Raw genomic sequence first — 22,092 nt, 5'->3', positions numbered from 1 at the left:
GATTGAGTCGGACAGCTACGTGTTCGGTCGGACGGCCGCTGTTTGCGCATGTGCAGAGGCATTTCTGTGCATGTGCGAATGCCTCGCACGTCCAAACACGGCGTGAGTTCTGTGCAGAAAACGATTGGTCGGAACCATCCGAGCAGGGGGTGGAGAGGTGCGTGAAGCTATGTTTGGGCTCATTACCATAAGCTTATGCCACGCATTTCATGGGTGCTCCCATGAAAACACTGGGTGTACGTATGGTAATCCGGCCATGACGCACGTGTGGGGGGTGGACATCTGACATATCCGGATGTCAGCTGCCCGCCCATATCCCTGCTTTCATACAGAAAAATGTCCGAGTGGAGCACTCGGTGCTGCCTGACCGCTCGGTCCATCATTCGATGGTCGGCGACCATCGGAGAATGGGGGAGGTTCCCACAGATGGCCGAGGTGTTTGCATGAAACATCCACTCGCGGTTCATTCGCTCGGCGTCTTACCGCATTCGGATGGTGTGAGCGATCCGTACGGTAGGCAGGGCTAAGAACACTCGGTGCCCGTCCAAAATACGCATCCGACCGATTCAACTAGAATAAGGGCCAGTAAGAGAGTCCAGTAATGTGTCAGTAAGAGCGGACAGTAACAGCGGTCAGTAAGACAAGCCAGTAATATGTTAGCAAGAGAGGCAAGTACCCGGGGTCAACAGAGAAGGGAGAATCGGCACTCAGAAGAAAAGTGCTAATTCAAGAGCTTGCATCAATTCAGTATATATTTAATCAAAAATTTCATACACATACAAACATATTATATAAAAATAAATACAAGAATAAAAACTATTCTGAATAAATGAATAACAATGGACCTGTTGGGAGAGATTGAGGATATGTATAGTCACCAATATTGTGTTGATAGGACCTGCACTGATCCGGCGGCTTGTGTCCATAAATTGTCCAAAGAGCGTCTGTGTGGATGTAGCCGTTTGATGGTATATCCTACTTGATGCCTTAAAGGTTGGCCCGTTTTCAAAAGAGATGTTGTTATAGCCAGCCCGGGGTGTCCTTTCAGTTGGAATGGCAATCAGGAATTGCAAGGCTTCTCACGGTCTCAATGGAGCAGGTATTAGGACAGGATCAGAAGAAGATGGAGCAGGTGGTCAACATTTTCCTTGGTGGGACTTGATTTTTATCTCTCTCTCGCTGTGTTGGCTCACAGCTTTATCAAGGTGTGTTCTATCAAACAGGAACCTCACTTTTATACCCTACTTCCTGTGTAGGTAATTTGCATAAATTAGTGATGCATGCACTCAATACACATTAAAAACATATTTATAATGTCTCGGAGACTTTGTTTATTTATAACACTTGGATTCAATATCAACATATATAATAAAAAAACATAGAAAGATGAAAACATAATAGAAAAAATGCGGAGTGTGACCTCTTTCGGTCTCATTACTTCCGGGTTGACACTGTCACTTTTCTTATTACTATTTAGAAAATCCTTGGTATACAATTGTGAGCAGGGTTATACTCTGCATAGATCAGGGGGTATTCTAATCATGCAGTATTCTGAAAACCATTCAGTCAATCGCTTCTGATCATGTAAAATAGTCAAAAGATCTGTTATTACGAGACCGGAAATGCGTTCCATTGAAGCAGGAAATAAGTATCCTGCGTTCCATCTAGCTGAATCCTCTGATCCCGGAAGTGACGCGACGACAGTGCAACTTTCCATCTAATAACGCCGGATTAGTGACGATACGTCACTTCCGGCTATTCGGGACACATTACCCGTTACAAATAGAGGGAAAAGGTCATATTTGTCCTAACCAAACAGCTTATCATAAGATCCCCCCCTGGAGAGTGAGAAACTAATTTCTCCTAGACTAATACGCGGAACAAGACGCGTTACTATGGTTACCTACCCAGCATGATGGGTAAAAGAATGTCGTAGCGTCACTTCCGGTCTCGTAATAACAGATCTTTTGACTGTTTTACATGATCAGAAGCGATTGACTGAATGGTTTTCAGAATACTGCATGATTAGAATACCCCCTGATCTATGCAGAGTATAACCCTGCTCACAATTGTATACCAAGGATTTTATAAATAGTAATAAGAAAAGTGACAGTGTCAACCCGGAAGTAATGAGACCGAAAGAGGTCACACTCCGCATTTTTCATATTATGTTTTCATCTTTCTACGTTTTTTTATTATATATGTTGATTTTCAATCCAAGTGTTATAAATAAACAAAGTCTCCGAGGCATTATAAATATGTTTTTAATGTGTATTAAGTGCATGCATCAATAATTTATGCAAATTACCTACACAGGAAGTAGGGTATAAAAGTGAGGTTCCTGTTTGATAGAACACACCTTGATAAAGCTGTGAGCCAACACAGCGAAACGCGTTGGTGTTTGCTGGACCCCATTTGGAGAGAGATAAAAATCAAGTCCCACCATGGAAAATGTTGACCACCTGCTCCATCTTCTTCTGATCCTGTCCTAATACCTGCTCCATTGAGACCGTGAGAAGCCTTGCAATTCCTGATTGCCATTCCAACTGAAAGGACACCCCGGGCTGGCTATAACAACATCTCTTTTGAAAACGGGCCAACCTTTAAGGCATCAAGTAGGATATACCATCAAACGGCTACATCCACACGGACGCTCTTTGGACAATTTATGGACACAAGCCGCCGGATCAGTGCAGGTCCTATCAACACAATATTGGTGACTATACATATCCTCAATCTCTCCCAACAGGTCCATTGTTATTCATTTATTCAGAATAGTTTTTATTCTTGTATTTATTTTTATATAATATGTTTGTATGTGTATGACATTTTTGATTAAATATATGCTGAATTGATGCAAGCTCTTGAATTAGCACTTTTCTTCTGAGCGCCGATTCTCCCTTCTCTGTTGTTTCTTATTTCTTACTTGGGGAACTGACCATCCCCTGAATCGGCTGCTCTTTAAGGCATCATACTCATATAGAGGCGCTCTAACAGATTAACCCAGGTCAGTCTTCTCCAAGAGTCCAGTAATGTGTCCGTAAGAGAGGCCAGTAAGAGAGACCAGCAGTGTGTCAGTAAGAGAGGTCAGTAAGAGAGACCAGCAATGTGTCAGTACGAGAGGTCAGTACCAGGAGTCAGTAAGAGAAGCCAGTACCAGGGGTCAGTAAGAGAGGCCAATAAGAGAGGTCAGTAAGAGAGGCCAGTAACAGGGGTCAGTAAGAGAGAACAGTAACAGTGGTCAGTAAGAGAGAACAGTAACAGGGGTCAATAGGAGAGGCCAGTAACAAGGGTTAATAAGAGAGGCCAGTAACAAGGGTCAATAAGAGAGGCCAGTAACAAGGGTCAAAAAGAGAGGCCAGTAACAGGGGTCAGAAAGAGAGGCCAGTACCAGGGGTCAGTAAAAGATGCCAGTACCAGGGGTCAGTAAGAGAGGCCAGTACCAGTGGTCAGTAAGAGAGGCCAGTAAGAGAGGCCAGTACCAGGGGTCAGTAAGAGAGGCCAGTACCAGGGGTCAGTAAGAGAGGCCAGAAACAGGGGTCAATAAGAGAGGCCAGTAACAGAGGTCAGTAACAGAGACCAGTAACAGAGGTCAGTAACGTGTCAGTCAGAAAGTCCAGTAACAGGGGTCAGTAAGAGAAGCCAGTACCAGGGGTCAGTAAGAGAGGCCAGCAATGTGTCAGTAAGCAAGGCCAGTAACAGTGGTCAGTAATGTGTCAGTAAGTGGCCAGTAAAAGGGGTCAGTAAGAGAAGCCAGAAATGTCTCAGTATGAGGCCAGTAACAGGGGTGAGTAAGAGAGGCCAGTAACAGGACTCAGTAAGCGAGGCCAGTAACATGGGTCAATAAGAGAGGGCAGTAACAGGGGTCAATAAGAGAGGGCAGTAACAGGGGTCAGTAAGAAAGGCCAGTACCAGGGGTCAGTAAGAGTGACCAGTAACAGGGGTCAGTAAAAGAGGCCAGTAAGAGGGTTCAGTAAGAGAGGACAGTAACAGGGTTCAGTAAGAGAGGCCAGTAACAGGGTTCAGTAAGAGAGGCCAGTAACAGGGTTCAGTAAGAGAGGCCAGTAACAGGGATCAGTAAGAGAGGCCAGTAATGTATCAGTAAGAAAGGTCAGTAACAGGGGCCAGTAAGTGAGGCCAGTAAGATGGGTCAATAAGAGAGGCCAGTACCGGGTCAGTAAGAGAGACCAGCAATGTGTCAGTAAGAGAGGCTAATACCAGGGATCTGTTAGAGAGGCCAGTAATGTGTCAGTAAGCAAGGCCAGTGACAGTGGTCAGTAATGTACCAGTAAGTGGCCAGTAAAGGGGTCAGTAAGAGAGGCCAGTAATGTGTCAGTATGAGGCCAGTAACAGGGGTCAGTAAGAGAAGCCATTAAAAGGGGTCAGTAAAAGAGGACAGTAACAGGGGTCAGTAAGAGAGGTCAGTAATGTTTCAGTAAAGGTGCCCATACACGTTGCGATGATCACACCCATTATGGGCTGGATCGCATTGCAACGCATGTGTTTTGGATGCGTGTTGCGTGCGATGTGATGGGATCCGCGGGCAGTACAAAAAGTATGTTACTTTTTGTACTGTGTGATGCCCTCTGGATCGCGCGCCGCACTGCATCACATTGCATGGTGATAACGCACCGTGTATGGGCACCATTACAGAGACCAGTAATGTGTCAGTAAAAGACCAATAATGGGGGTCAGTAAGAGAGGCCACTAGCAGCAGTCAGTTAGGGAGACCATTTACAGTGGTCAGTAAGAGGGGCTGATAATGTGTCAGTAAGGATGGCCACTACAAGGGTCATTAAGAGAGACCAGTAACAGTAAGAGTCCAGTAATGTGTCAGTAAGACATGCCAATAACAAGCGTCAGTAAGAGAGGCCAGTAGCAGGGGACAGTACGAAAAGCCAGTAATGTTCCAGGATGAGACCAGTAACAGGGATCAGTAAGAGAGGCCAGTAACAGAAGTCAGTAAGAGAGGCCAGTACCAGGGGTCAGTAAGAGAGACCAGTAACAGGGGTCAGTAAAAAAGGCCAGTAACAGGGGTCAATAAGAGAGACCAGTAACAGATTCCCGTAATGTGTCAGTAAGACATGCCAATAACAAGGGTCAGTAAGAGAGGCCAGTAGCAGGGGACAGTACGAAAAGCCAGTAATGTTCCAGGATGAGGCCAGTAACAGTGGTCAGTAAGAGAGACCAGTAACAGGGGTCAGTAAAAGAGTCCAGTAATGTGTCAGTAAGACATGCCAATAACAAGGGTCAGTAAGAGAGGCCAGTAGCAGCGGACAGTACAAAAAGCCAGTAATGTTCCAGGATGAGGCCAGTAACAGGGGCCAGTAAGACATTCCAATAACAAGGGTCAGTAAGAGAGGCCAGTAACAGGGGTCAGTAAGAGAGACCAGTAACAGGGGTCAGTAAGAGAGAACAGTAACAGGGGTCAGTAAGAGAGAACAGTAACAGAAGTCAGTAAGAGAGGCCAGTAACAGGGGACAGTACGAAAAGCCAGTAATGTTCGAGGATGAGGCCAGTAACAGGGGTCAGTAACAGGGGTCAGTAACAGAAGTCAGTAAGAGAGGCCAGTAACAGCAGTCAGTAAGAGAGGCCAGTAACGTGTCATTCAGAGAGGCCAGTAACAGGGGTCAGTAAGAGAGGCCAGTAACAGGGGTTAGTAATGTGTCAGTAAGAGAGGCAAGTAACAGGGGTCAATAAGAGATGTGAGTAACAGGGGTCAGTAAGAGATGTGAGTAACAGGGGTCAGTAAGAGAGGCTAGTACCAGTGGTCAGTTGGAGAGGCCAGCAATGTGTCAGTAAGCATGGCCAGTAACAGTGGTCAGTAATGTGTCAGTATGAGACCAGTAACAGGGGTCAGTAAGAGAGGCCAGTAACAGTGGTCAGTAATGTGTCAGTAAGTGGCCAGTAACAGGGGTCAGTAAGAGAGGCCAGTAATGTGTCAGTATGAGGCCAGTAACAGCGGTCAATAAACTAACCTTGGCACAGAGGAGAATGTCCAGGAAGTCAGGATGTCTCTTCTGTCTGATTTTATCCATCTCTTCCTTGTTTTCCAAGAGTTGTTTTCTCTGTTTAATAACTTTATCTGATGTAAAATATGCAGATATTTATATTGTACCCATTTAGCTGCAGTTCTACAGTACAACATTCATTTATGTATATCAGGGTTGCCTACCCTCCCGGAATGGCCGGGAGCATCCCAGAAATCGGAACCCCCTCCTGGCCCCCCAGATTTCTATCTGTCTCCCGCACCCCTCCTGACGGCAGGGGTTGTGTGACCAAGTGACACGCTCATGTCATGTAGCTCCACCCCCCACTGTGCAATGCCTGCAATACCGGCATTACACGGCAGGTGGCGTGGCCATGGGGACGCGTTCGTACTGGCCATGCCCCAAATTGTGACATATCACCCTAGCTCCGCCCCATTCTGCCCTTTCCACCACCCCATGAGCGGCCCTGTCCCCCTGCCTCAAAGACCTGGCTGCCCGCTGACGGAGAGGGCAGTGCAAAAGTAGGCAACCCTGATGTATATATAGGTTAAGCCTCTCATAACCTAAATTCCAAAATATGTAAACCATTTGCCTTCCTATGGTTCAATGTACACACTGTGTAATGCACAAAAAATAATGAGTTTAAAAGACCTTTAGGCTACTATGGTATACGGTGTTCATGAAACATAAATGCACTCTGTGTGTAGAGCTATGTGTGCACATACATGTATATACGATTGCTCAGCACACAGCGATGGGGTCAGTGCTGCTGTGTCCTGAGCATATATCAGGGCTGTTGCGTGCTACGATGAGAAGACTGGGCCTGAACGATTAATATCCAGCTGGTTATTAATCTCGGGTGATAGCGACAAGCATCGCTATGGCCCCATACACACAGAGCCATGTTGGGGCATTTTCTAAGCGATCTAGATTGCCCCTACACCGCTACTTGTGTAGGCACCGCCCCTACACTGCTATGTGTATAGGCCCTGCCCCTACATGTGTAGGCCACACCTCTGCATGTGTAGGCCATGCCTTTTACGTTTAATTTAATGAAAATCTCTCTTTAATCACGTCACCAAGTATGTATTTATACCACATGCATATTATTTTATATGTACGTTTGAGACTTTGATCCCATTCCAATCCAGAATCCCCATCCTCACTATCATTATTTTTCTCTCTAATTTAATAGATTTATACTCGGTATCACACATCTATTTGTGCAATATAAACTAATTCTTCTATTTTCTTCCCCTTGTTCCCCTTTCTCTATGTAATTTTTACTAATACTGACTAACACACATTCAAACAATCTGTACTATTTGAGATATGATTAATCCAATCAGATATGAACTTCACTACTATAGAATCAATAAGATTATTACATGTATTCTTCATAAGCAGAGATAAATGCCTTCCCCTCTTGCATTCCACGCAAACCACTAGAATGCACCAGCCCTAGTGAAATACTTGGATTCCTTCCTCTCAACTATTGATTAACAATGCATATACGTGATAGTTCTCCCTTTAAGAGACATGTATATAAAAAAATTATTTTGTCTGAACTTCCTAGGGAACACTACGTACGTACGTACGTACGGGATAATGCCCTGCTATCAGTTTGATTCTATCATAAAATACTGTGATACCAATAAATTGCATACCAACTAATTGTTTCAAACTATACACGGCAATCGCTCCCTTGATCCCAATACCTTACTCATAGGGTGGCCAATCCCGGGATCGGGATCGGCGGGATCCCGGGATTTGGCCTAAAAAACGCTGGGATTTGAATCCCGGGATTGGATCTTCCAATCCCGGGATTTCGGGATTATATGCGCATGCGCATATTTAATGCCGGGCAGCGTCTGAGCGAGTGCTCAGACGCTACCCAGGAGTTCCTGATCCCCAAACTGCAGTCTGGAGCGGGTATGGGCAGTCCGACCAGCGCAGCGTGACCTCTGACCATCACGCTGCGCAGGTCGGACTGCCCATACCCGCTCCAGAATCATCTCTGACCTGGACCGGACCTGGCAGCGTCGGCCGCCCGCCCTCCGGGCGGCTCTGCTGCTGCTGCTACCGCCGCTGACGCCTCCTGCTCCTGCCCTGTCTGCCCTGCTCCCGGCCGCCGGTGTGAGTAAATGAATGTGCGGGGCGGCTGTAGCGGGGGGGACTGGGCTTCTTTGTAGCGCTTTTTTTTGCCTAAACTGATTAGAGATGCCAATCCCGGGAATCCTGGGATTGAGCATTTTTCAATCCCGATTCCCGGGATTGAAAAAATGCCCCGGGATTGGCATCCCTACTTACTCAGTATGGGCGTGCTAACACATACACGCCCACAAGACACCCCTTCATGAATATGGATGAACGGTATAGGTATCAACTGTCAGGTTGGTCCCAACGAAGCTTACCTGCGAAGCGTACGCAGACCGACTGCGCCCGCAGTGTATGCCCCCCTGCTTCCCCTCCCAATTGAATGTATTTTGATTTGTGTTAGCCTAAGTGTGCAGCGTTACCGACAGACGTCAGTTCCCACTGAGTCCTTGGAGCCCGAGAGGCAGCGGGGATCTGGTGTAATCAGAGAAAGACGTTAGGTAATGGTGAAGGGTCTTGTGCTGGGGGAGGGGGGGGTGGGAAGTGGGGCGCTGCGGGGATCTGGTGTAATCAGAGAAAGACGTTAGGTAATGGTGAAGGGTCTTGTGCTGGGGGAGGGGGGTGGGTGGGAAGAGGGGCGCTGCGGGGATCTGGTGTAATCAGAGAAAGACGTTAGGTAATGGTGAAGGGTCTTGTGCTGGGGGAGGGGGGGTGGGAAGTGGGGCGCTGCGGGGATCTGGTGTAATCAGAGAAAGACATTAGGTAATGGTAAAGGGTCTTGTGCTGGGGGAGGGGGGTGGGGTGGGAAGTGGGGCGCTGCGGGGACCTGGTGTAATCAGAGAAAGACGTTAGGTAATGGTGAAGGGTCCAGTGCTAGGGGAGGGGGGGGGGGGGGGGGGGAGTGGGGAGCTGCGGGAATCTGGTGTAATCAGAGAAAGACATTAGGTAATTGTGAAGGGTCCAGTGCTAGGGGAGGGGGGTGGGTGGGAAGTGGTGCCCTGCGGGGATCTGGTGTAATCAGAGAAAGACATTAGGTAATGGTGAAGGGTCTTGTGCTACGGGAGGGGGGTGGGTGGGAAGTGGGTCGCTGCGGGGATCTGGTGTAATCAGAGAAAGACGTTAGGTAATGGTGAAGGGTCTTGTGCTGGGGGAGGGGGGTGGGTGGGAAGAGGGGCGCTGCGGGGATCTGGTGTAATCAGAGAAAGACGTTAGGTAATGGTGAAGGGTCTTGTGCTGGGGGAGGGGGGGTGGGAAGTGGGGCGCTGCGGGGATCTGGTGTAATCAGAGAAAGACGTTAGGTAATGGTGAAGGGTCTTGTGCTGGGGGAGGGGGGGTGGGAAGTGGGGCGCTGCGGGGATCTGGTGTAATCAGAGAAAGACGTTAGGTAATGGTGAAGGGTCTTGTGCTGGGGGAGGGGGGTGGGTGGGAAGAGGGGCGCTGCGGGGATCTGGTGTAATCAGAGAAAGACGTTAGGTAATGGTGAAGGGTCTTGTGCTGGGGGAGGGGGGGTGGGAAGTGGGGCGCTGCGGGGATCTGGTGTAATCAGAGAAAGACGTTAGGTAATGGTGAAGGGTCTTGTGCTGGGGGAGGGGGGGTGGGAAGTGGGGCGCTGCGGGGATCTGGTGTAATCAGAGAAAGACGTTAGGTAATGGTGAAGGGTCTTGTGCTAGGGGAGGGGGGTGGGTGGGAAGTGGGTCGCTGCGGGGATCTGGTGTAATCAGAGAAAGACGTTAGGTAATGGTGAAGGGTCTTGTGCTGGGGGAGGGGGGTGGGTGGGAAGTGGGTCGCTGCGGGGATCTGGTGTAATCAGAGAAAGACGTTAGGTAATGGTGAAGGGTCTTGTGCTGGGGGAGGGGGGTGGGGTACTAGAATATACTGTACATTTGATGAGGAGCAGAAATGGGTTTGTGGTAATCACTTTTCAGGGAACAAGCTGCGACTTACCAGTGTGTTGGTGTGCTATCCGGCAAGCCCTACGGAAGAGGAATCCATGAGGGCTGAGCTGGTAAATCAGTGCACTGTGATAGGGAAATGTCCGGATCCTTTGTTGTGTCAGACTGGCAAGGTCATACACGGCACTGATATAGGAATTATCACTGCAGAGACAAAAATAGAGCACAGAGTATATCAGGAGAGGAGGGATGCATTGGAGAGAACTGTGGTCACTTATATAATAGGAAAAGCAGGATGCCTAGCAGCACAGAGTATATCAGGAGATGAGGGATGTATTGGGACGGTCAGTGCTCACTTATATAATGGGAGAAGCAGGATCCCCAGCAGCACAGAGTATATAAGGAGAGGAGGGATGTATTTGTAAGGACAGTGCTCACTTATATAATGGGAGAAGCAGGAGCCCCAGCAGCACAGAGTATATCAGGAGACGATGGATGTATTGGTACGGTCAGTGCTCACTTATATAATGGGAGAAGCAGGATCCCCAGCAGCACAGAGTATATCAGGAGACGATGGATGTATTGGTACGGTCAGTGCTCACTTATATAATGGGAGAAGCAGGATCCCCAGCAGCACAGAGTATATCAGGAGACGATGGATGTATTGGTATGGTCAGTGCTCACTTATATAATGGGAGAAGCAGGATTCCCAGCAACACAGAGTATATCAGGAGATGAGGGATGTATTGGTGAGGACAGTACTCACTTATAATATAATGGGATAACTATGGTCCCCAGCAGCACAGATTATATCAGGAGATGAGAGATGTATTGGTGAGGACAGTGCTCACTCATACAATGGGAGAAGCATGGTCCCCAGCAGTAGAGAGTATATCAGGAGATGAGGGATGTATTGGTGAGGGCAGTGCTGCATGTGAGTTATATAGTGGGAGGAGCAGTGCCCAGAGCAGCACAGAGTATATCAGGAGATAAGGGATGTATCTGTAAAGTACAGTGCTGCATGTGAGTTATATAGTGGAGGAGTGAAGAATCTTTAGCAGCACAGAGTATATCAGGAGATGTGTGCTGCGTCAGTTAGGACAGTGGTGCATGGGAATTATATAGTGGGCGGGAGAAGGGTCTCCAGCAGCACAGTGATGTGTTAGTGAGGACAGGGCTGCATGTGACAGGGGCAGTGACATGATGTGAGAAGGGTTACATTTTGTGGGGGGAAGGGGGAAAGGGGTAGCGGACCGGTGCACAGGTTTACTCAATATTAGATTTAATACTCACAAATGGTGACAGGAAATCAGACATAAATGTGGGTGAGAACCAGGTATCAAGACAGGATCCAACTCCAGTCACACAAAAACTAACGGGTTGGATTTTAGGAAGGCTGACTTTGCAAAAATGGGGAAATGTTTAAGAGACTCATTAGCGGATTGGAGGAACTTGAAAGGAGTGCAGGAGAGGTGGAAAAATTAAAAAAGTGCAATACTAAAGGCAACAGACCTTTGTATCAAAAGGGTTAAGAAAAGCACCAGGAAAATGAAGCCAGTGTGGTTTACAAAAGAGTTATCAACTAGTGTAAAAGCAAAAAAGATGGCCTTTAGGACATACAAGCAGACTCAAAATAATAATAACGACAAAGAGGCAAGGAGGCTAAAGGTGCCCATAGATGGTCCGTTCCCGGACCGTCCGTTCTGTACTATGAGATGCGCGCTCCCGCGCATCTCATCGTACGGTACAAAAAGAATGTGCTGCACATACTTTTTGTACTAGGTACACATCGCATCGGATCACAGTGCATGCACAAGGCATGCACTAGGGATGCGATCCGATGCGATGCGTGCTAATTAACCCCTTACCGACGCAGCCTGTTTTTGCCTTCCTGACAGAGGCCTTTTTTTCAAATCTGACATGTATCACTTAAGTGGGGATAACTTTTTTTTGCTTTTACTTATCCCAGTGATTTTGAGATTGTTTTCTCGTGACACATTGTACTTTAAGTTAGTGGTAAATTTTGGTCGATACAGTCTGTTTTTTTTTGTGAAAAATACCAAAATGTCGTAAAAAAATTGAACATTTTGCAATTTGCAAAATGTTAAATTTTCTGCTTGTGAGACAAATAATCATACCACTCAAAATAGTTAATAACTAACATAGACCATATGTATACTTTATTATTACATCATTATTTCAACCTGCTTTTAATTTTTTTGGACACTAGGGGGCAGCAGAGTCAAAATTATACACATAACACAGTAAACGCTGCTTTTGGCTGTTCACGTTTGAACAGCCAATCGCAGCGATCGCTGAGGGGGGGGGCATCGGTGCCCCCCCTGGGCAATGAAGGAAGATGTCTGCTGTCAGGGACGGCAGACATCGTCCCTCTGTCACCGCGTCTATAGACGCGGTGACAGTTTAAAGTCATGACGTACATTTACGTCATGTGTCGGGAAGTACATCCCGACCATGACGTAAATGTACGTCAAATGTCGGGAAGGGGTTAAGTGCCGAACGGATCCGTTAAACGGACCGTGTATGGGCACCTTAAGAAAGTGATCAGGCGTGACAAGGCACAAGCTGAGGAGAAAGTGGCTCAGTCGGTAGATAAAGGAAGCAAAACTTTTTTTAAGTATATAAGTGAAAGGAGAAAATCAAATGGAGGAATAATAAGACTGCGGACAGACACTGAGAAATTTGGTTGAGGGAGAAAAGGAAATTGCAGATCATCTAAATAATTATTTTTGCTCCGTATTCACTATAGAAGGAGAAGGGAAGGGACCACAGTTAAGTTGCAAGGACATTCATAAAAATAAGGTAGATGGAAGTACATTTACTGGGAAGAAAGTCCTAACAGAACTTTCAAGACTGAAAGTGGATAAATCAATGGGGACGGAATGCATCCAAGGATACTAAAAGAACTAAAAGATGTGCTGGTAGCGCCATTGACAGATTAATTCAACCAGTCACTAGATACAGGTGCAGTTCCAGAGGACTGGAAAAGAGAAAATGTAGTTCCGCTGCACAAAAGCGGAAGCAAAGAAGAAGCAAGTAACTACAGACCAGTGAGCCTTACATCAGTAGTAGGGAAATTAATGGAAACACTATTAAAATAAAAAATAGTGGAAAATCTTAAATTAAACAATTTACAGGATCCAAAACAGCATGGTTTTACATGGTTTTCATGCCAAACAAATCTTATTGACTTTTTTGACTCTGTGACCAAAATAATAGATGAAGGGGGGGCTGTAGATGTGGCATATCTAGACTTTAGTAAGGCATTTGACACTGTCCCACACCGCAGACTGCTAAATAAACTTGACAGTGTGGGATTGGATTATAAAACAATTAAATGGATAAGAACCTTGTTGCAGGATAGGAAACAGACAGTTGTAGTAAATGGAGTGCATTCTATGGAGAGACATGTTACCAGTGGAGTACCCCAGGGATCTGTACTTGGACCAGTGCTCTTTAATATCTTTGTTAGTGACATTGCAAATGGTATTGAGGGGAAAGTATGCCTTTTTGCAGATGACACAAAGATATGCAACAGAGTAGACACACCAGGAGGGGTAAATCAATTGACTGATGATCTAGGAAAACTTGAGAATTGGTCAAGAGCATGGCAACTACAGTTTAATGCTTAAAAAAAAAAATTATGCACTTGGGACTCAAAAACCCAAAAGCTCAATATAGTGTCAAGGGTACTATAATGGAAACTACTGAGGAGGAAAGGGATCTAGGAGTCACTATTTCAAGTAACTTAAAGGCAGGAAAGCAATGTAGCAAAGGTTGGTTGCATAGGGAGAGGAATCAGTAGCAGAAAAAAAGACGTAATAAAGCCACTTTATAGGTCATTGTTACGGCCTCATCTGGAATACTGTGTCCAGTTCTGGAGACCATGGGTGACATTCTATGATTTGAGATAAATGCGCATTTTTTTTATCGCACCACTTCGCCCTTTTTAAAATCGCAAGATTGGCCCGTTTTTCGCATATTTAATGAGATGCGAAAAACGGCCCAAATAGTGCGAATAGGTGCGAGTTGGTGCGATGTCTTTAGTCCTGAAAATGTGCGATTTTCATGTCTGAAAATCGCACGTTTGCAGGAAAGCGCAAATTAAAAGAAAAAAAAAACAATGCGGGGTCCCCCGCCAGAGCATAACCAGCCCCGGGCTCATTGAGCCGGTGCTGGTGACATAAAATCAGGGTCCCCGACAAATAGGGGTCCCCTTGATTTAATGAAACCAGCACCAGGCTCAAGGTCCGGCGCTGGTTCCCAAAATACGGGGGACAAAATGACTAGGGGTCCCCTGTATTTTAAGAACCAGCACCAGACCCAACCAGCCAGCAGGGTAATGCCACAGCCGGGGGACACTTATTATATAAGGTCCCGTGGCCAAAGCATTAACCCCCTGGCTGGTCAGCATGGGCAGGGGTCCTGGGGAAGTGAAGACCCCACCAAAGAAGGGGTTCCCCCCCTCCAGGACTTACCAGCCCATGCTGAAAGTCCGGGGCTGTCCCCGATGCCCCTGGGCGGTGGGCATTGGGCTGATGTAAAGTGTAAAAAAAAAAGAATATTAACTATTGTTTTCTACTGTAGAACTATGAGTCCCAGCAAGCCTACCCCGCATGCTGGGACTTGGAGAACCACAAGTCCCAGCATGCGGGGCATTAAAGGGCCCGCTGGCACTTGTAGTTTTACAGTACAAAAAAAAGTTAAATAAAACACACTGACACCCTGAAAAATAAAAGTTTAATACACACATAACACACACACTGATACTTACCTACCTTGAGCCCGTAGGTCGGTCGCTGGATCCTGGGTCCGGGCTCCAGGGCAGAAGAGTCCGGTTCCGGGGCCTTGGTCCTGGTTCCAGGGTTCCGGGGCTCCTGGGCTGAAGAATCTGGGGTCCAGGATCCGAAGTAGTCCACAGGGGTACCTGAGGAAGGAAATCCTACTCACCTGGTCCCCGGCGACGACATCGGCATCCTCTCCGGCAGACGCGCTGCTCCCGGCTGGTACCCGCTCTCGGACTGAAGAGGCGCAGAGATGTTTCATCTTCCGCGCCTCTTCTCAGAATGATTCCATTGGCCGCCTAGCGGCCAATCAGGAGCCGAGAACCGGACTCTTCTGCCCTGGAGCCCCGGAGCCCGGACCCAGGATCCAGGGACCGACCTACGGGCTCAAGGTAGGTAAGTATCAGTGTGTGTGTTATGTGTGTATTAAACTTTTATTTTTCAGGGTGTCAGTGTGTTTTATTTAACTATTTTTTGTACTGTAGAACTACAAGTGCCAGCGGGCCCTTTAATGCCCCGCATGCTGGGACTTGTGGTTCTCCAAGTCCCAGCATGCGGGGTAGGCTTGCTGGGACTCATAGTTCTACAGTAGAAAACAATAGTTTATATTCTTTTTTTTACACTTTACATCAGCCCGATGCCCACCGCCCAGGGGCATCGGGGACAGCCCTGGACTTTCAGCATGGGCTGGTAAGTCCTGGAGTGGGGGGACCCCTTCTTTGGGGGGGTCCCCACTTCCCCAGGACCCCTGCCCATGCTGACCAGCCAGGGGGTTAATGCTTTGGCCGCGGGACCTTATATAATAAGTGTCCCCCGGCTGTGGCATTACCCTGCTGGCTGGTTGGGTCTGGTGCTGGTTCTTAAAATACGGGGGACCCCTAGTCATTTTGTCCCCCGTATTTTGGGAACCAGCGCCGGACCTTGAGCCTGGTGCTGGTTTCATTAAATCAAGGGGACCCCTATTTGTCGGGGACCCTGATTTTATGTCACCAGCACCGGCTCAATGAGCCCGGGGCTGGTTATGCTCTGACGGGGAACCCCGCGCTGGTTTTTTTTTTTATTTTAACTGTTTAAATATTTTTTTACACCAGAACCCTGCACAGATCATTGCGATCTGTGCAGGGTTCTGGCTAATTCGCCCATCAGAACCTGGTCTGATTTTTGGGCGAATTATAGACACACTTTATACAAATCGCATACCATTAAATATGCGATTTGTATACTTTTTCATGTGAAAACATCTGGATGCGATGTGCTGCGAAAAGCAGCCATCGCATTTCCAGTGTGTCCAACTTGTTGGCAAAAATCGCACTTTTTTCACATTTTCGCAGCTCATTAAATATGCGAAAATGGAAAAAAAATGCGATTTCGGCCGTTTTTGCAAAAAAAATCACAAAAGTCTATTTACCTCAACCCATAGAATGTCACCCCATATCTTCAGAAGGATATAAATACATTGGAGAGTATACAAAGAAGGGCAAATAAAATGGTGCATGCCCTACATCACTTACCTGGAAAGACTAAAAGATCTTAACATGTATAGTTTGGAGCAGAGAAGGTAAAGAGGGGACATGATAGAAATCTTCACATATATCAAGGGTTTTAACATAGTACAGGAGGGAAATTTTCTTCAAAGGAAAAGAAGTAATAGAACACGAGGACATGCACTAAAACTGGAGGGAGGTAGGTTCGGGGGAAATGTTAGAAAAAATTACTTCACAGAACAGGTAGTGGATAAGTGGAATAGCCTCCCATCAGAGGTGGTAGAGGCTAAGACAGTAGAACAATTTAAACATGCTTGGGATAGGCATATGAATATCCTTACAAAGAAATCAGGATCAAAAAGGGTTGAGATTACCTGAAGGATAAAAAAGGGGCAGACTAGATGGGCCAAATGGTTCTTATCCGTTGGAGGTAATCGTTTTATCAACAATAACATTTGTAGTGAAGCAAGAGAAATTTCTCTAGAGGTTATAGGTGTAGAGCCTCCACAGGCGAAACGATCGTCTGATTGTGTCCATCAAACTAGCGCTATCGCTGAGACGCTGACCGCGGCGGCAACTACACACGCAGACTGCAGCGCGTCCCGCAGCCGCCCACCCACAGTGGCTTCTGATACTTTTCCCGGACCAGTGGACAGAACACTCAAACCTCAGCTCTATCACAGACGCTGATTGCCCAAAGCATTTATCTACACACTTCTGGGGGCTCCCAGCACTGCATCTGGACCAACAGACAGGTACCGCTAGTCTCCTCCCCGCTCCCCTCTTCTCCAATTTCGGCTCCATTGTGGAGATGTACCCTTAAACGTCTCACACATACTTTTAATTTTGCTATTTCTGTTCCCGCTTACAGCCGTACCTGTTCCCCTGGTGCCGCTCATCCCCCATCACTGCAGGTAACTGCAAGTGGAGGACAGAAGTACACCCGAGGAATCACTAGAATAATTTGGGGACAGCAGTTTTCCACCTCTTCCTCTGTCCCCTGTCACCCAGGAGCCCGCTCACACACAATACCTGTAAAGGCCCACTAACCTATTTTGGTGGCAGCTGGCAACAACGGAGACCTGCATGTTCACAGAGAAGGGTGACCTTCTCTGTCATATCATGCTTTATCCCCACTGGTGCAATGAGTGTGTATATATACTGTCAATGCCTAATTTTCCCCAGCATATAATTTCCATAATTATAATTTTAACCATGCCCATAACATTAATATAGTCTGAGATAAATATTATTTTATCTCATAAGTCAGGAAAATATTGCATATCAAGTTACATATTTTAGCTCATATGCCATGTTTGGTCTTAAAATGATTGGAATCATTTTAGCCATCAGATGACAGTTATTAGAATTCCATATCATGTTGCACTCACATTTTATACAAGTTATAACTTCACATTAGAGTAATCATAGATGACCAGCAGAAGAGGTGTGGCCATTAACTTTCAAAAGGAATACCTGAACCATTCAAGATACAGTAACAAGGGGCGTGTCTGCAGGCTATTGATAGAAGGTGACTGAATGGTCCCTGGAAAGACAAAAGGATCCACCCCTCCCCCTAGAGAGTTTTCTTGGAAAGTAAATGAGATAAGATACAGTTAGTTGCTATTGGAACTTGGCCCAGATAAGATGCAGTGCAGCACTCCTGGAGAAGATGTATAAGATGGATACATGGCGTTAAGAAATGTATACTTGTAGGACTGATTGAATTGTGTACTAGGACCCACGGTTATGGAACATGGATTATGTTAGAAAGTTTAGGAGCAGTTAACTTCCAATCTTTGTTATCTTCGGATATTAACATGTGCTTAGGCCCAGAGTATGTTTACATACAGCTACACAAAGAAAGCTTGTGTCTGTGTTTGAGATATAGGGTGACATTCTATGATATGCGATTAGCGCTATTTTGCGGTAATTAGACCACAAAATGGCGCTATCGCATTTTCCCATTAAATCGCCGATTTAATAGGAGGCGCACAGGGGCTGAAATCGCATATTTTGTGCGTAAATGTCTGGTGAATAAAAATGCGAGATTAATTCGCATTTTTATCGCATCCAGATGTTTGCGCACAGAAAAGTATACAAGTCGCTTATTTAATGCTATGCGCATTTGCACATCGCATTATTTAAGTGACTAATTTTCGCACTTATTTCAGACCTGGGTCTGTTAGGCGAATTAGGCAGAACCCTGCACAGATCGCAATGTTCCGTGCAGGGTTCTGCTGTAAAAAATAAAATAAATGGTTAAATAAAAAAAAAAAACGAGCGCGGGGTCCCCCGCCCGAGTATAACCAGCCCCGGACTCACTGAGCCGGTGCTGGTGACATAAAATCAGGGTCCCCGACAAATAGGGGTCCCCTTGATTTTATGAAACGAGCACCAGACTCAAGGTCCGGCGCTGGTTCCCAAAATACGGGGGACAAAGTGACTAGGGGTCCCCCGTATTTTAAGAACCAGCACCGGACACAACCAGCCAGCAGGCTAATGCCACAGCCGGGGGGAGACTTTTTATACAAGTCCCCCCCGGCCAAAGCATTAACCCCCTGGCTGGTCAGCATGGGCAGGGGTCCTGGGGAAGTGGGGACCCCCCCAATGAAGGGGTCCCCCCCCCTCCAGGACTTACCAGCCCATGCTGATAGTCCGGGGCTGTCCTCCATGCCCCTGGGCTGTGGGCATGGAGCTGATGCTTTGTGTAAAAAAAAGAATGTCAACTATTGTTTTACACTGGCGAACTATCAGTCCCAGCAAGCCTACCCCGCATGCTGGGACTTGGGGAACCACAAGTCCCAGCATGCGGGGCATTAAAGTGCCCGCTGGCACTTGTAGTTCTGCAGTGTAAAAAATAGTGAGAAAGTCGGCTCCTGATTGGCCAGAAATCATTCTGAATATAGACGCCGACGGAGTAACATCTCTGCTCTGGATGCGCTGAGATGTTACTCCGTCGGCGTCTATATTCAGAATGATTTCTGGCCAATCAGGAGCCGACTTTCTCGGCTCCTGATTGGCCGAGAAATCATTCTGTTCAGAGACGTCGAGGGAGCAACATCTCAGCGCCGGACCAACTCCTTGAAGCCGGGTACCAGTCGGGAGCAGCGCTGTCACCGGAGGTCGCCGCCGGGGAGCAGGTGAGTAGGATTTCCCTACTTAGGTACCCCTCTGGACTACCACGGATCCCGGACCCCGGATTCTTCACGCCAGGAGCCCCGGAACCCCAGGACCAGCCCCGGAACCAGGACCAAGGGCCCGGAACCGGACTCTTCTGCCCTGGAGCCCCGGAGGACGAATCCAGGATCCAGGGACCGACCTACGGGCTCAAGGTAGGTAAGTATCAGTGTGTTTTGTGTGTATTAAAGTTTTATTTCTCAGGGTGTCAGTGTGATTTTGTGCACTATTTTTTACACTGCAGAACTACAAGTGCCAGCGGGCACTTTAATGCCCCGCATGCTGGGACTTGTGGTTCCCCAAGTCCCAGCATGCGGGGTAGGCTTGCTGGGACTGATAGTTCGCCAGTGTAAAACAATAGTTGACATTCTTTTTTTTTACACAAAGCATCAGCTCCATGCCCACAGCCCAGGGGCATGGAGGACAGCCCCGGACTATCAGCATGGGCTGGTAAGTCCTGGAGGGGGGGGACCCCTTCATTGGGGGGGTCCCCACTTCCCCAGGACCCCTGCCCATGCTGACCAGCCAGGGGGTTAATGCTTTGGCCGGGGGGGACTTGTATAAAAAGTCTCCCCCCGGCTGTGGCATTAGCCTGCTGGCTGGTTGTGTACGGTGCTGGTTCTTAAAATACGGGGGACCCCTAGTCACTTTGTCCCCCGTATTTTGGGAACCAGCGCCGGACCTTGAGTCTGGTGCTGGTTTCATAAAATCAAGGGGACCCCTATTTGTCGGGGACCCTGATTTTATGTCACCAGCACCGGCTCAGTGAGCCCGGGGCTGGTTACACTCGGGCGGGGGACCCCGCGCTCGGTTCTTTTTTTTACACCTTGCGCTGTCCTGCAAATGTGCGATTTTCACACATGAAAATCGCACATTTTCAGGACTAAAACCAGCGCACCACATCGCCGCAAATCGCCCCTATTCGCACTTTTCAGCCTCCAATGCGCATCACATTAAATATGCGCATTTAGGCTGAAAAATGCGATTTCTAAATAGGCGATTTGCGGCGATACAGGGTGCGAATTAAACATGCGCATTTAGCGCATATCATAGAATGTCACCCATAATTTTTAGCTAGGATCATTGAGATAAGGCATTGTAATAATATATCATACATAGATCTGATGGTTGAAACGTGCTGTGTTATAGCCTGTAATTATGAATCGTGAGTGGAGTATATGTGGATCAGCAGGATCTTGGTGTGATGTGTTGACCCTGGACATATGGAGGTTTACTGTGTTGGAAGTGTGGTGTTTTGATCTGTTAAGAGAGGATATGTTTGGCTTGTTAGATTGAGATACTATCCTGTATCATACCAGAGGGTTAGGCAGAAAGAGGCCTGGAATATCAATTGTAAACATGTGCTCATGCTTCGGCCTACAGTATAACCTTTGTGTAGATAGACGTTAACATTGATATTTAAACTAGCCCATGTGTGTCCTAGTGTGGTTGTAGAAGAGTTTTATAGTATATTGTCTGGCTAGAGTATCTAGATAATCGGATGTAAAGGTCTGTAAGAAACATGTGCTGTGAGAGTAGTCCACTATTGTATGGATGGATTCTTTGTATTCACATGTGTGTTGCTAAAAGGGACGCATGTAGTTGAAAACCTGTGTTAGGCTATGCGTGAGTACGAATGGATTCCAGCATTTGTGTTTAATGGATTGTGTGTTTATGTCCTAGAATGGATTAGCTCTGAACTGTTTTCACCTAAGTGTGTGAAAGCTTTGTGTAATATCCAGTGAGAATATTTAGATAAACTGGCGGATAAAACCTATATGAATGAATAGTGTCGCTTGCATGTGTTAGGATGGCGAGTGTAATGCCATGTGATGTGATTATGATATAGCAAGGCCTTGGATTGTATAGTGCCATTTGGGTGCACTATTTAGCGAGTACATTGTTGCTTAATAATATTCAAATTGTGTATGCTGCAGGTTTAGTGTGTTTGCTGAATGTGCAAGTTATATTCCGGATTGTGAGTGTTGCTTGATGCAGGTTTGTGTTCATCATTGTCTACCTTAAAATGGCCGACCTCATGCGGCCTACCTACATGTGATCTGGCCACAAGATGGCCGACAATCAGGTTCATTCATGCTGCTGTATAGCCACGCCCCCAGCACTGTACACACATACATACACACATATAACACTGAGGTTAACTGTATTTAAGGATGCTGGTTTAATAATCGTATTAATTATAATATCTGTATTGTTATATTGTACAATCCGTGATACAGTTTCATCCGCTTGCATTCATAAATAATATTCATTAATTACAATTCTGGACATTCGCTTATTGATCGCGTGCGACATGAATAAATTAAGTATACTTTGCATATATAAATAAATGGATTTTCATAGATGGGGGCTCGTCCGGGATATTATATCCTTAAAGATATGCAATATTATGCAGATTTGGGCCAATCCGCAAGGGAGGGATCACATATAGAATAGAAATAATTATTTTAAATTTTTCGGTTTTGTTTTGGTTTTTCTAATGCTGATGGTCCAGGCCTGCATATGTATAATCTGTAAGATACTAATTTGAACTTTGGGACAACAGGAAAAACATTTATTTATATTTAAATACCAAGATACAATTCTATAAGTATATATGTTATAATAATTTGTTTTCTCTCAT

The 22,092-nt window shown here is 46.5% G+C and overlaps 1 protein-coding gene across 1 annotated transcript in view; it reads right to left on the bottom strand.

Annotated features, from left to right (window-relative positions):
- Positions 1-22,092, bottom strand: part of LOC146063110 (cytochrome P450 4B1-like) — a 101,865-nt gene that overhangs the window by 65,311 nt on the left and 14,462 nt on the right. Inside the window, exons 2-3 of the mRNA XM_083175124.1 lie at positions 10,032-10,183; positions 5,979-6,085 (exon numbers count right to left, since the gene is read on the bottom strand). Coding sequence (XP_083031250.1) covers positions 5,979-6,085; positions 10,032-10,183 — 259 coding nt within the window. The remainder of the gene's footprint in view (positions 1-5,978; positions 6,086-10,031; positions 10,184-22,092) is intronic.

Source organism: Crinia signifera, chromosome 3 (genome assembly GCF_055691185.1).
Source record: "Crinia signifera chromosome 3, ASM5569118v1, whole genome shotgun sequence".
In the NCBI taxonomy this organism is placed as follows: Eukaryota; Metazoa; Chordata; class Amphibia; order Anura; family Myobatrachidae; genus Crinia; species Crinia signifera.
The sequence above is the reverse complement of the archived record's forward strand: the minus strand, read 5'-3'. Positions and strand labels throughout refer to the sequence as shown.